This window comes from Myripristis murdjan, chromosome 1, assembly GCF_902150065.1.
Source record: "Myripristis murdjan chromosome 1, fMyrMur1.1, whole genome shotgun sequence".
NCBI classification, from domain to species: domain Eukaryota; kingdom Metazoa; phylum Chordata; class Actinopteri; order Holocentriformes; family Holocentridae; genus Myripristis; species Myripristis murdjan.
Window position 1 is genome coordinate 25,613,683 of NC_043980.1, and position 14,482 is coordinate 25,628,164.

At 41.2% G+C, this 14,482-nt stretch overlaps 1 protein-coding gene across 1 annotated transcript in view; it reads right to left on the reverse strand.

Moving 5' to 3' along the window:
• Positions 1–1,272: 1,272 nt before the first annotated feature.
• The window catches only part of LOC115358879 (uncharacterized), a 29,038-nt gene continuing 15,828 nt past the window's right edge, over positions 1,273–14,482 (reverse strand). Inside the window, exons 36-65 of the mRNA XM_030050986.1 lie at positions 14,271–14,482; positions 13,993–14,096; positions 13,606–13,724; positions 13,327–13,482; positions 12,224–12,438; positions 11,366–11,451; positions 11,139–11,275; positions 10,890–11,015; positions 9,926–10,116; positions 9,618–9,706; positions 8,527–8,654; positions 8,284–8,411; positions 8,075–8,192; positions 7,752–7,970; positions 7,450–7,620; positions 7,173–7,325; positions 7,013–7,077; positions 6,744–6,873; positions 6,567–6,652; positions 5,823–5,952; positions 5,419–5,609; positions 5,020–5,110; positions 4,731–4,860; positions 4,420–4,610; positions 3,312–3,473; positions 2,915–3,051; positions 2,280–2,419; positions 2,067–2,161; positions 1,637–1,940; positions 1,273–1,553 (exon numbers count right to left, since the gene is read on the reverse strand). Coding sequence (XP_029906846.1) covers positions 1,462–1,553; positions 1,637–1,940; positions 2,067–2,161; positions 2,280–2,419; positions 2,915–3,051; positions 3,312–3,473; positions 4,420–4,610; positions 4,731–4,860; positions 5,020–5,110; positions 5,419–5,609; positions 5,823–5,952; positions 6,567–6,652; positions 6,744–6,873; positions 7,013–7,077; positions 7,173–7,325; positions 7,450–7,620; positions 7,752–7,970; positions 8,075–8,192; positions 8,284–8,411; positions 8,527–8,654; positions 9,618–9,706; positions 9,926–10,116; positions 10,890–11,015; positions 11,139–11,275; positions 11,366–11,451; positions 12,224–12,438; positions 13,327–13,482; positions 13,606–13,724; positions 13,993–14,096; positions 14,271–14,482 — 4,296 coding nt within the window. The 3' untranslated portion in view covers positions 1,273–1,461. The remainder of the gene's footprint in view (positions 1,554–1,636; positions 1,941–2,066; positions 2,162–2,279; positions 2,420–2,914; positions 3,052–3,311; positions 3,474–4,419; positions 4,611–4,730; positions 4,861–5,019; positions 5,111–5,418; positions 5,610–5,822; positions 5,953–6,566; positions 6,653–6,743; positions 6,874–7,012; positions 7,078–7,172; positions 7,326–7,449; positions 7,621–7,751; positions 7,971–8,074; positions 8,193–8,283; positions 8,412–8,526; positions 8,655–9,617; positions 9,707–9,925; positions 10,117–10,889; positions 11,016–11,138; positions 11,276–11,365; positions 11,452–12,223; positions 12,439–13,326; positions 13,483–13,605; positions 13,725–13,992; positions 14,097–14,270) is intronic.

Consider the following 14,482-nt stretch of genomic DNA (forward strand, 5'->3'; position numbering starts at 1 on the left):
TATCACATCCTCAACATGTTATTAAACTAAGTTGAATTTCTCACATTTATATATTCTTTAATGAGTGTCCATGGCCCATCAAAATCATGTCTATACAGCTCCTGTAAAGCTGAGGCTGCACGTTCCATCATTATTAGTTCTATAAAGTCTTTCAGCCAGTTATTCAAACAGAAACAATTAGGTTTCCGCACTTTCCAATTCATGAGGATAATCCTTTTCACAGAAAGGTATGCCAGCGTTAAAAGCTGTTGTATTTCTTCAGATTTTACACCATCCATTTTAGCTCCCAACAAGCACACTTCTGGGCACATTAGTACGTCATCATTTATAATTGAGCATAAAGTATTTTGGACTCCTTCCCAAAATTTTCTTATTTCTGGACAGTGCCATAGCATATGTATTAGAGATCCTCTTTTTCCACAGCCGTGCCAGCACAAGTCTGATGTCTGAGGATTCATTTTATTTGTTTTGTATGGGGTTATATATGTTCGGTGTAAAATCTTCATCTGTATAAGTTTATATCTGACACATTTTGATAAATAATTTGTATGTCCTATAATAGAGTTCCATTGTTCAGGTGGTAGGTGTTTTCCGAGATCATGTTCCCATTGTTGTTTGACTTTATCCATGTTACTGCAGGAGAAGAGAGTTATAAGTTTGTAAAGTTTGGATACTGTACCACTATTTGTTACAATCTCTCTGAATTTATCATCTAAGTCTTTATTTGACGCCATAGTGGTACCCTGAGATATAAATTTCTGCAGTATAGATTTCAATTGTAAATACTGTAGGAAACATGATTTATTCAGATTATAATTAGCTTTAATTTCATTAAAGGACATTATTTTCCCCTGCTTTACAATTTGTTCAAGTTTCCTAATATTGTGACTATTCCACTTGTTGTTTAAAAGAGTCTTCCCTCCTGCAGTAAGCAATGGATTCCTCCATAATGGGCATGAAGGCAATTGTAATCCGTTTATTGCACATTTCTTGTGTATGACCTTCACAATGTCACATGAAAAATTAATAATAGGGTTCTTCAAATTTGTGTTTAATTTTGTACAATACCATAAAGCACACAGTACATTTATAAGGTAAGGCGAGGGGGGTCCTGTCTTATGTGGAATATAACATTTGACGGCATTTTTTCAGGTAAACCTTTATTTTAACAATTAAAGCACAGAAATATTCCAATCACCAAGACGAAAATGTGCACAGAAATGAAGTATGAAAAAGTTTCATTTTATATATATTTGTTTCTTAAGTGCTAAATCATTAATCATATGATATTTACAGGCATTTGTATAACTGCATATGAGATATCTTCTATATTGGAAGCAGCACAATATAGCATGTAGCACAGGACATTTAAATATTTTTTCAGTTTAGTTTTAAAACATATTTCTCTGTTTAACACCGAATTTTGAATTGCAATAGTCCCATAAAGTCGAGTCCTGTCTATTACTGTAGGATGTGCTGTGAAGTGATGAAGACAACGAGGAGAAGCAGGAAGGAGAGGCCAGTGTCTGCTCTGATGCGTGCACCACCATCACCTATAAACAAACACACTCAAATTAGAGATGAGTAACACTGTCATCTAGAGCCCAATTCAAGGACAGTGAAACGAGGTAGTCACCTGTGGTGGTGGCAGAGGTAGCTGATCCACCTGAAGATGAGGCGGTGGTGACGCTACCCCCTCCTGAGCCTGAAGATGAAGCGGTGGTGACGCTACCCCCTCCTGAGCCTGAAGATGAAGTGGTGGTACCTCCGGGCGTGGTTGTAGGGTCAGCCTTGCCACCCGACAGCCCCACATTGAGTTTATCAAGCTCTGACTGACGCTGGGCTGTGATCCAGTTCTGCACCACAGTTTCATTTTCATAGGATTTCAGCTCTGCTAGGTTGGAGCCCAGAAGACCACGGACCTCATTCACTGACAGGGACTGGAGTGGGCAGGGCACAGAGATGGTGTTTTTATACGTTTACACACACACACACACACACACACACACACACACACACACACACACACACATATGCACAAGCACACAAAAGCACATGCCACTTACCTGTATTACGTTTTCATCCAGACTGGTGAAGGTAGCCATGTCCATGCTCACGTTGGAGCCAGACAAACTTTTAATGTATTCGCTATCTGCACCACCTGCAGACCCAGGAAGAAACGGAGTGTTTGACCACTTTCTACTGCAGCGTTTTCCCACTCTGTCTCTCTAAATGTGGTGTCTGTGTGTGTGTGTGTGTGTGTGTGCACACTTGCTTACCCAGGTAATTCTCCATAAGCTGGTAGGTAGTACCATCAATGGTTGAGCGGGTTGTTCCAGAGAAGGCTACTTTGGCAATGGGGAACAGTACCTTCTTCTTCTCCAGTGTGCAGTTGGACACGGTCAGGGCATCAGCCTTACTGCAGGAGTTGGAAACACACGCAGCAAACCAGTCAAAAACTGAAGTGTTAAATGTTATTTTTTGAGACACTTTATTTCCATGTCTAAAAAACTCTAATATGGTCTATTTATTTTCCACATCAGGGGATTAGGGTTCTAACAGTTTTGGATTATTATTATTATTATTATTTTAGATTATCACATTTATTATTGATTACTGATCTATTTCTGTTGTTTTAGATAATTTTCAGGGGTATTTTGGCAAGGGCTCTGCTCTTAAATAACATGACTCTCGCATTTCCCCCCAAGGAGTTCTATGTAACTGTCAAAAAAACTGGCTGCTTTTTGGTCAGTTTTGTTAATATTAAGTGAGGTCAAACGTTTCTGGAGTTTTCAAAAAACTTCAGAAACCAAATATTGTAATTTGTTACTGATAGTACACTGGAAAATAGGTATGACATGCAGGCCAGATATTAGACACCCCACCTAACACAAGCACAGCCCTCTGTCCTCACCTGAGGGCATCTGAGGTAATGGCACTCAGGACACTGGTGTCTAAGGAGCACAGATTGGCTCCCCCAATGCAGTTGAGCTCTGCACTTCCCAGGCTGTTGCCCGCCTTACTCAGATACTTAGAGATGATGGCCTTGGCCTAGATGGGTGAAACACACATACACACATGCACAAAATCATCTATCTATCTATCTATCTATCTATCTATCTATATATATATATATATATAGATAGATAGATAGATACATAGATAAATCCATACAGCTACAAAACACAGTGTTTGTTAAAAGGATGTCACCTGAGCTGCAGCAATGCTGAACTGTATGGACCTGTCAAGGCAACCACACACACACACACACACACACACACACACATACACGATTTCAGTTGTTTGCCTACCATGTCTGGGTCCCACTCCCCATCAGAGGAGTCCATCAAAGCACACAGTGTGTCAATCTTAGTGATATTCCACATGTTGATGTCATCATTAGTGGCCACACGGGATGCTGGACCCAGAACCTGCACCTTTTCCTCTGAGATGGAGGAGTGGCTTGAGTAAGCCTGAAGACATGGGAATGAGAGAGAAAAGACATCTTCATACCAAGTGCACTCTGACCGACAAATAAATTCAGTCCCTTTATTTTCCAAGTGCAACAAATGCACAGGAAATTGTTTTTGAATGCTCTGAATGCTAACAGTGGCATCTGGGTCAAATCAGATGGACAGAGACAGCCAATCAGCAACAAACCAGTGGTCCACAGACTAGAGCTGCCACAATCTTGAAATTGTAGCTACAGCTAATTGATTTAAACACATACACATACACATAGACTGTGGTTACACTTGTCTTTTCAGTGTGACTTTTGTGCCTGGATGCACCATATCGAAACTTGGTTATGTCCACATACGTATGACCAGCCTGATTGTATATATTCACTATATGCACTGATAAATGGTCTGGGTTGTGCCCACATGCTGTCCACACCTCAACGAGATCCAAACTCAATGTAAGCCAGGCCACCTCTGCATGTGGTCTGGCTGATCTGATCCAAAAGTGAGCAAGACTGAAAGAAAGTTGCATTGAAAAGACAAGCATGACCACAGGCATTGCTGCATGAGTGAGCATCAGTGTTATCTTGAATGATGCCATACAGGGGAATTTTATTTCTTTGGCACAACTGACAGAGACAAACATTTTATTGTATTTCATGCAACATTTCTAACAAAATTCCCTTGAAATTTGGATATAAACAAGACTGTGGAACCAGACAATTATGCAAATCACTCACAGTCACCTCAAATAATTGCAATTACAGGATTACGTAATAATGGAAGATTATGACAGATTGTGTGAGCCCCCACCTTTTTTTCAAAAGTTTTTCTACAGTGGACTTTATAGCAGATCATATCCTTTCACCTTGCAATATACTCGATTTAAAAAGGCTGTGCGTTAATCACAACAAAACCGAACACCCCAGCTCTGACTCCGATCAGGTGGAAAACCCACCTCTCGCAGCTTCATGAGAACAATAGTGAGGTATTCCTCCTGGTCCACTTTGTCAGTGATGGCAGCCAAGTTGTCTTTAACAATCGTGGCACTCAGGCAGCAGTTGAACTGAGTTACATCGTCATAGTCGAAGGGGAAGGTGTCATCACTGATAACCACCTGGGTGATCATTCCCACAGTGCATTCATTCGCTAAAACACAGGAGCAGAGTAGTTATGTAGGCTGCCAATAAACAATATTTATATAAAATGAGTGAAAAATGAGAGAGATATAGTAACAGGCAGGACACATCTCTATAATGCGAAACTTACCTACAGAGCGCCGAGAGCGTTTGGTTAAGGACCTTCTAATTGCTCTCTTCAGCTGCCTCCTCTTTCTCCTGCCCACTCCATTGCGCCTCAGAAATTTCAGGAAGAACTTCAAGAACTTCCGCTTTGTTTTCTGCTCACACAAACAAAACACACATATGCAAAAAACCTGACACATACAGGGAGGCACCACCAATATTAATTCAACACCAAACTCAAGCAACAGACAAATGAAAGTGCTGCCTTCTAAACAGAGTCAATAAATACACACACAAGCTTATGTGTTACTCACCTTATTAAATTCAGCATAGAAGGTTTCAGTCAAGTAGAGCGGCAAAATCCCCAGGTCGTCCAAAGTTTGTTCACTCCATGTTGATGGTGCTCTGATTAAAACAGACAATGACAGTAGACAACCCCAATCTCAACTCAGATAAATATTTCACACTGAACAAAAAAATCTACACTTCAAGTGGTGCGTTTAAAACTTAAGTACTTATTAAATATTTTAGACAAAATGATTATTCATTTAATAAGTCAGTTAATAAGTTAACAGATTAAGCAGCAATGAAAATAAATACTGGTTGCAGCCCTACTGCTGACTGCACAAGCATTTCTGTTAAAACATGTTTCATTATCAATCCAGGATTTTTAACTAAAAGCTGCTGCCCCTGTGTTGCCTCTGTTGACGTACCCGTATGTTGTTGTCCCACCCAGTAGAAGGGTTTCAGTCGCAGCCGCCTGAACACTGGTAAGGTCTGAGCAGTGCTTGAGTTTTTCCAGAATGGATGAGTGCGAGTTCATGATGTAGGACCCATCAAGAGTGCAGCACATGTTCCCCAGAACCGATATATTATCTTCAGTTAATGTTGTGCTTGTTATACCCTGAGAAAGTAAAACGTTTAATTAAATTTATAGATCAAACTATTAAAAGCACTACAACTATTGTACTGGAGAAACTAGCTACATCTGCAACCCCATTCACAAAGATCGGCTCAATCTTTCATACTTTCATAAACTCTCTAAAACTCAATTTATTACAAGGAATCTGACTTTCATTAGTAGTAGTAATTGGGACTGTATTGTTACTGAACTCACAAGACAGCTTCTGGCATTGGCAAAAAGTGTTGCACGCTTGTAGCTGAGGACACTGGAGAAGACAGAGAAGTCTGCATCTGCAAGCTCTACAAAATAGGATCTGCAGGCCACCTGTGTCACTAGAGAGTAGCTGTAGAGAGAGAGATGAGGAGTTGATCCTAAGATTAAATATTTGTGTAAATGGGCAATGTTTACAGCATCACAAAAACTAACCCTAAAAAGTCTGTGACACTTCACATCAGTCTTGGTGCTGTCAGTCATACTTCTGTTAAGCTAGGAACACCGCTTGCTTCCCTAGCCATGAAAAAAATATTTGAATCTAACCTGGAGCCATGAAGCTGGCCAAGCTACAAAACACCTGGCAGATGCTAATGAACCATAAAACTTTTGTACATGAAAGGACGATGGATACACCCGCCAGAGGACATGAATGGTAAACCCGTCCATGTTGGCTCGGTGGTTGGACTGCATGAGGTTATGCCTGGGCCCGGGGAAACAAATCAGTTGAAAACTAACTGTTAAACACTTGCAAAGGACAGCTGATTGTTTTGATCAAGAAGGGGTCCTTGGGAAAATTTCTGTTTGAGAACCACTGCTGTACAGGTCAGGAGAGTGTCATCTGTGAGGATGGATGATTTGTCGAGTGATAAGTTGCATTCATGACTTTATTGTGAGTCAGTTTGTCTTAGGCTTTAATTCCATGTGATTATGGCCAGTGGTGAACACCATCCTTGTTGAACTCACTCATAATACAGCAGCACATCAGGAGGATAGAGGCTGTAACTGGCGACGTCCGATTCTCCTTTAATGTAGTTGTACATGCAGGTCAACTGTTGGTGACAAAAGCATAAACATTAATCTCTGTCTGTTTTTTCTATCTGTCTGTCTTTCTGTCTGTCTCTCTTGCTCAGGCTCTCTCACCTGAGTCTCCTTCAGTATAACCTTCTGCCTGCCTTTCCTCCGGCAGGCTTTGATCAGGTTCTTGATGTGCACCTTGCGTAAACTTGTTACTTTGGTGCATGTGAACCCTTGCAGAACAGAGGATGACAAACTACACACACACACACACACACATTAACATAAACAGATTGAACAATGCATACAAATCCACATGCAGGATATTTGCTGTGTGCTTATTCTGTAGAAAATTTTTCTTCAAGATTTTTGTAGGTAAGCTGTTGTGAACTCACTTGTTAGGATTTCCCAATCCTGCCGTTGCAACTTCCCCAGCCACAACATCAAAGAACAGCACTGCCTGATAAAGACAACATAAAACGTGTGATTAAAGATACATTTTACTTATATTGTGCATATGCGTATCTGTGTTTTTGTCAGTGTTGCATTCTCTACCTGCTGACGTTTCCATTTCTTCTTGTTGAGCTTTTTGATCACAGAGTCATCAGACGAAGAGAAGCCCAGCAGCAGAGATCGAGGGATCTCGGTAGCTAAGTCATCTGGAACATTCTGTATGACTTTCTCGCTGGTGTTGTCCACTGATATAATCTAGTGTCAGACAGAGAAGAACACGTCCTACACAAGAACACTTACCACCAAGATATTTTGCTGTTTGATGATGGTTGCTTTGTACAACTGTACATTCAAATACAAGTCCACAAAACTGATCTACCTGAGTCACCAAGGTATGCTGGATGATTTGAGGAGCAGACATCATGTGTGTCAGGAATATCTGACTCGTGGAGGCACTAAGGAGCTCAGAGCCGCTCATGGAGCTGTATGTCGCTGCAGGAACTCCCATCACAAGAGAGCCGAGTGTCAACAATGTAGTCGCGCTGTTGATCTGGTGGCATGAGCGAGATGGAAGCAGCATATTGGTGAGAACAACAAAACCTTAAGTTTTATCTGACACAACCACTGCCTTTCAAATCAGTTAGAATTTCAGTGAAACAGACACAGATGCAGACCAGCTACCTGAATCGCTCCTGAAGACAACATGGACTGGACAATGGCCATGGCCTGACCCTGATTCCAGTCATTCACAGCACCAAGAACGTTGAGGGAGTTGGCAAGGTCTTCAGGCTTTATCATGTTGATCTGGCCTGTGGTCATGCCAGCACTTTCACTGCCGAGAGCAGCAATGGACTCGGCATTAATGTTGTCGCCAAGGTTACCTGCCAGAGCAGCAGGGATCTACAAAGGCCAAGAGTCAAGAGTCAATACAGCATGGCAATTGCAGATGTATGTGGATTTGTGTGTTGTGTGAGCACGTGTGTGTGTGTTTGTGAGTGGGATACCTGTGGATCCAGGTCTGTGCAGTGGGTAGTTAGGTTGTGCAGAATCACCATACTCTGTGATACGGTCAGCTGGCTGAATGCTGGACCCGGAGCGACACACCGACACAACAGAGGGAGACTGGAAGGGAACTGAGATTGTTAAGACAGGCAGCAGTGTAGTACATAGGTGGGAAATAAAAAAAAAATGATATTCCTGATTTCAAACTTACAGCATAGGGTTAAAGTTGCTGTTCTGCAGATATATGAGCTCCGTGTAGTAGTTGGTGAGGTTGAGAGGTAAGACAGTGTGGTTGAGCAGAGCGATGTTCAGAGGGTTCACTGTAAATACTTGGATCACCTGAGAGAGAAAAACACTGAGCAGTTACAGTACTATTCATCTATTATCCATTAGTTTTGTCTTATGAGCAATTGAACACTAAACATTATATGTTTTACCAAATTAAGTTTAGTACCTCTGCAGAGCCAAATGTATTCAGGTCCTCTAGAGTGAGGAAGTACATGAAGGGACCTATGTAGTCAGCGAACCAGGCTGTAGAGTTCAGTTCTGGGTTGTTGGCATTGTAACACTTTGGTGCCGTCCCTACAAACACAAAATTGGGAGGAAAAAAAACAAAACAAAACATATATTTATAGGATTGACACCAAGGAACGCCAAGAGTCTGAAGTGTGCATGCCTTTTCTGCATTTTCACTAAAACCACAAAAAGTGAAATGAAGTAAGCCTGAATGTGCACTTGTAAAAAGTGATGTGTAGCATTTTGACATCAATTAATTATTACTAGATTAATTCTGAGACATGAGTATAACTTCTGTGCACAGACAAGACTGGCAGCCTGGACTAGTCTCTGCACTACAATGTGGTGTGTCAGGTTCAACTAGAAATCTGCTGGTTTGCTTTACACCATAAAACTTGTAGAACAAATGAAAGCCCAGTGCAAAAAAATTCAACATGTGTATCTGTTAGAAAAATGTGCTGCCTATCTTATACTAAGTAAGAAAGAACAGAGTGCCAGTGCACAATGTTCGAACATAGCGCTCTCATGTATCTTCTTGTTGTTCAAGGTCACTCTCACCATAGAACACAACTGTAGCATCTTGCACTGTACCCAACTTATCTTACTTCTCTCCCAGGTGAGTCTCCATAGCAACAATGACATGTTTGACTGGGCATCAATGTATGACTGGACAACAATCATGCACATAAAGACTCACATGCTCAACTTTTTCTTCAGATAACTCTGTACTATTGTACTGACTTGTCTCCTTGCTGCAAGAGAAATAAACGCAACTGCTTTGACTTTGGTGACTCCGTGTTCATTTTAGAACTTTCCGAACAGTATCCTCTTCCATAAAGTGAAAGAGAAAACAACTATAGTCTCACATAGTCTCATTTGTTATTGGTATAGTTATTATACCATGGTTGACAGTACAGTATTGATGTTTAGAAACGCTACATGCAGCAGCATTAAGCAACCACAATCGATGTTACATTAAAACCTAGCAACCTTTTAATGACGAGCTGTTTCTGTTGTTTGATTGCTGACCTGAGGCAAGATAGGCCTTGATGATGTCGAACACATCTCGCTCCATGAAGTCTGCAGCACTGTAGTTGTGTTTGCCCAAAACTGAAACACTAAAACAGAGCAGAACTGTGTTGTTGTTTGGTGTTGTGCGATGTTATTCATCTGACGACTGCTGTATGGCACACAATAAATTTACCGACAATAAACATCTCAATCAACCAATCAATCAATCAATAAAACAAACTGTAAACTTTCCATAATTTGCACATATAGTGCTAAATATGTTACAGTACCACATAAAACCATTTTCTGTTCTTAAGGAGACGTACAGCTTTTGGAAGGCCAGGCAGGAGGCGTTGTGTGTGGCAGTGGAGGTGAGCAGATTCTTTGTGAGGAAGACCAAGTAGTGTTGGAGTCTTCGGTCGAACCATGCGTTGACCTCTGACCTCTCAGTGCTGCTGAGAGCCATGGGCCAGACGCAAGGCAGTGTGGGCCGCTGTACCTCCTCTGGCAGAGGCTCCTGCAGTTGGTATACAGTGATTAAATTTGAATTTACACTGAATTTACAGTAACAAAGCAAACAGTCCTGCCACTCTGGTTCTCTTTGTCTCCCTCTGTCTCACCACCTGTCAGTGTGTGAGACAGAGGGAGGGACAGTCAGTCAGTGAACTCAGACAGGCGAGCAGGAGCCCAGAGGTCACGGCAGAGCAAGCTAAACATTCTCAAGATTGGTTATGTTTTACTCAAGTCAGCAAAAATAGTGCTTGTTGCGACAAGTGCAACAAAACCCTTGAGAGAAAAGGAGGAAACACCAGCAACTTATCAACACATCTGTTGAGCAAGCACAATATAGACGCGCAGAGAACTGCTAGGGTACATTTCTGTTCAGCATTTTGTTCATTATTCTGTACAACAGTGTTTTACTGTTTATTCAAATGTTTATTTTGTTCATAATTTTACAGTTGTTGCTGAAGAAATAGTCTGTGTTGAAGCAAATCTTTACACACGTTTAGATATCAGATAATCAAAAATAAAAAAGAGGGCAACAGCAGAAAAAGATGTCCTTTCCCACTGTGTTCTTCATTTATTATTTTCTTTTTTGAAAAAATAACTGATAAGACTACTGATGCAGTACTGAACAATCAAGAATGATAAAAGTAGTCATATATATGAAATCCTAACAGTACCCATCCCTAGTCAGGAATTTCAGGAATAAGTATAAGTATGTTGAACCAAGGCAGATCAGCCTACTAGCATCAAGAAACAAGTTGGAACCACATGCATGGTACATACAGTTTCCAGGAACCGTGGTGTCAGAACATAGTTGTTGTAGAGCAGGCAGAGCTTTGAATCGTCATCGACAACATCATGGCGATGGAGGAAATCACGCAGATCTGATGGAGGCATCGAGTTCACCAGCTAGAGACACAACAAACATGTAACCATCTTCCTCCTCCTCTGTATTTACTAATCACGTGCCTCGCCATATGTCTTGTACCCTCTCTAACTTTTTTGCCCTCCCTCTCTTTCTGCTACACAAACCTGATGCATGTTGTTGTCTGGCATGAGGGACAGGAAGGTGCTCAGGTTGGGGAACTGAAATCCCATGAATGAGCGCTTCAGGAAAACGTAGAAACTGTGGTTGTAGTTGTCACCATAGCAACGAAGAGGCACTGGTCCTAGAATGTGGGAGAATTAAGAGAAAAAGGAACGATCAGTCAGACTTTATGTCTCTGAGTTCTACTGACCTTTTCATGCCTTTTCTTTACCTTTGAGAGACTGAATGATGTGGTTGTGGATTTCTTTCTGTGTAACGTCACCCAGTGCTGAGAGAATTGAATTAAGGATCTCCACTCTGAAATATATAATACATAATGAATAAATGATGATACTGGATATTGAGTGCTGATGTATGTTTTGAGTTAAATTAAAGGTCCATACTGGTCCTACTTTGACTTCCTATCAAAAGTAAGAGCACCAAAGTCAAGGCTAAGTTACGACAATTCACTCTCATTCATGTTCAAAACAATATGAAAAACTGTGTGCATGTCGGAATGAATAGCAAACGCTCCTTCTGTCTCCCTTCTTTGTAGTTTACAGGTAAAGAACATGTTTCAATGTTCCGTGGTGCAACTTTCATCCAGTTGTTGACCTCTACTATACTTGAATTCTGCCCTCTGTGCAGTCAATCACAAACTCTCACAGCAAAGCTAAAGAGAGCTGTTGAGCAGAATTTCAATGTGTCTTGAAAAAGCTGTTCCTTTCAAGGACACTAATTACAACTGATTTTGGAACTACTTCTGCATAGCAACTTTGAAGTTTCACAGAGCAGTTTTTTTTTTTTTAACATGAATGGGAGTAAAACAGGGAAAGTTAGCTTTGACTTCAAAGCTATCAAAGTATATCGTGTAATCATTCATATAACTTAAAGTGATATTTGTGATGGACGGATACCATGACAAATATCACTACTGACAATCACACAGGCCTTTTATGGGATAACTTTGAGAAGAACTATGGGGCCACTGGTGCATAACAATGTGAATCTCACACATGCAAAAATAAATAAATGAATAGGTAGATACATAAATAAACCATTCATGTGGTCCACACGGTGTGTCACTTACGCCTGCTGCTCAGTACTACAGTTCCTTCCTTGCACTATTCTGAAGATCGGTGCAACATGCTGTGGTGACAGGTGAAACAACAGGGGGCGCAGGCGATTGTGGAACCAGTCAACAACCACTGGATCACCCACTGAGGGACTGGAGAGGTTTGCACGATCAAACACAACTTGTAACATGGCTGACCTCACCTCAGAGGGCAACAGCTCCTCATGACCCTGCAGGAAAAGAGAAAAGGAAACAAGACTAGGTCAAAACCTATTATATTGCTGGATTGCAACTGCATTCAAAAAGCGTCTGTTTTGACCTCAGTTCTGTGAACAGCAGCTGCACTGGACAGCACTTTTCAAACCCTGATGATTTATCAAGTTAAATAGTGCAGCTTCACTTTTAATATGAAATAAGCAGCTTTTCCATCATATGGTATGACTCAACTCAACTCTACTTGCCTTTTTTGGTTTTCCATTGGGCAAAAGTTGTGGAGTGTACCCGGTACTTTTTTGTTATCACCTTTGAAAAATTCCTAAAGATACTACAAGGTGACGTGAAAAAACTGCAGACCACCAACTGGTCAGACAGAAATTGAACAGCTCTGTGTGCAACCAGCAAATCCCAAATTGAGACTCTTAAACTTGTACTGTAGCTGATAATACATCCATGTAAACAACTGTTTTATTCAGCAAATCTCTTAGTTACACTTATATTGTTCATGCGAAGCAGTCATTTCAAGTTGACGTTGTTGTCTTAGTGTGCAATAAATTTGGAAAGATCTCCAGAACTGCTGTAAGTCCCCCCTGAGGACACATTAAAGAATTGTTTACGCCATTTCACTTTTAAAGAGCAATTGCCCATGAGGAAACTCCAACACTCGGCCGACCAATGGTGTAACATTTGCATTTGTAGGGCTCGCAGTGCAGTTTGTGGTACAGCCAGAGTGGTTGAGAAGTGGGTCAGGAGGGGAAACCACAGAATGAAGGAGAAGGAGGAGGGATGGATGGAGAGAAAAGAATGGGGAGTATAAAAGGAGAAAAGAGCACTGTGATTTCTGAAATGTAAATTATTCTGTACTGCAACAACGTGTTATTTAAAATGTAACATTCGCTCACCGTGGTCACAGAGGAGAGGTCATCAAAGAAGACTGTCAGGAGCTTGTCGGGGACATGGTCTGTCACCATAGTAACCTGAGCAGAAGAGGTGAGCTGGCCTGGTGTGGAGGACACCTCTGCCAGCTGCCTCACTGTCAGCTGCGGCAAGGCTTCCATCTGTAGGCAGAAGTGCACCCACATAAATATTACTTTGTGAAGAACAGCATGCAACAATAACAACAAAAACATAATAATGAGCAACAATCTATTAAACAATGAAAAACAAATTATAAGCAGTACCGCTGAAAAGTTGGAGTGCAGCATCTGTAGTTCCTGGAAAGTCACAAGGACAGAGAAACCTCCAAAGTTCTTCTCGAGCCATTCTCCGCTGTCTGGAGTGTGTAAGCTGCAACTCGGGTCTGGACAACAAAACACGCAGGCCAAATTCACACACAACACCAAAAAATGATTGGACATTAATAACTTAATGCTATGGATCATGAAGAATAAATTGCCATGTACTTTGATTTAATGGAGTGTCACACTAATAACGGATAATACTAGGAACATTGATTGCACATCAAGACCAAGATGTTATTTTCCATTGACAGAATTTATTTTTACTTTGATACCTTTATTGTATTTTTTTTTTAATTGAAGTGAAGTTATGGGAATTCGACAACCTACCTGTTGTGTTTTTCCTGGTAAGGAAGATCTTGATAAAGCGTGTGTAGACCTGGATCTGCCTGGAGAGCTCCATGTTTGATTGATGTTTGCTCAAAATCTGCACACTGGAGACAGACATAAGTTGAAAGGTCATATGGGTAATACTGACAGTATACTGCCCCGCTGTGTGATTTAAATGATAGATTTTGAAATGTTAATGATACAATGATGTGTAAACTCTACTGCAGTGGTACTGTGGCTCCAGATGACAGTTAAGCTGAAGGAGATGCGATACGTACATGTCTTGGTAGGTGCTGCAGCTTAAATTTTTAGTGCTGAGGCATGACAGGAAGTCGGTGGACACAGCAGGCAGGAAAGGACGGAGCCTGTGGTTGAACCACAGCTGGATGAAGGCAGGATCCTGGAAGTTAGCCACGGGGAAGGAGTCCAGACGTATTTCTTGGATAGCATCCAGGACCAGTGACACAGTGGGGTCCTTGGGATCAAATGT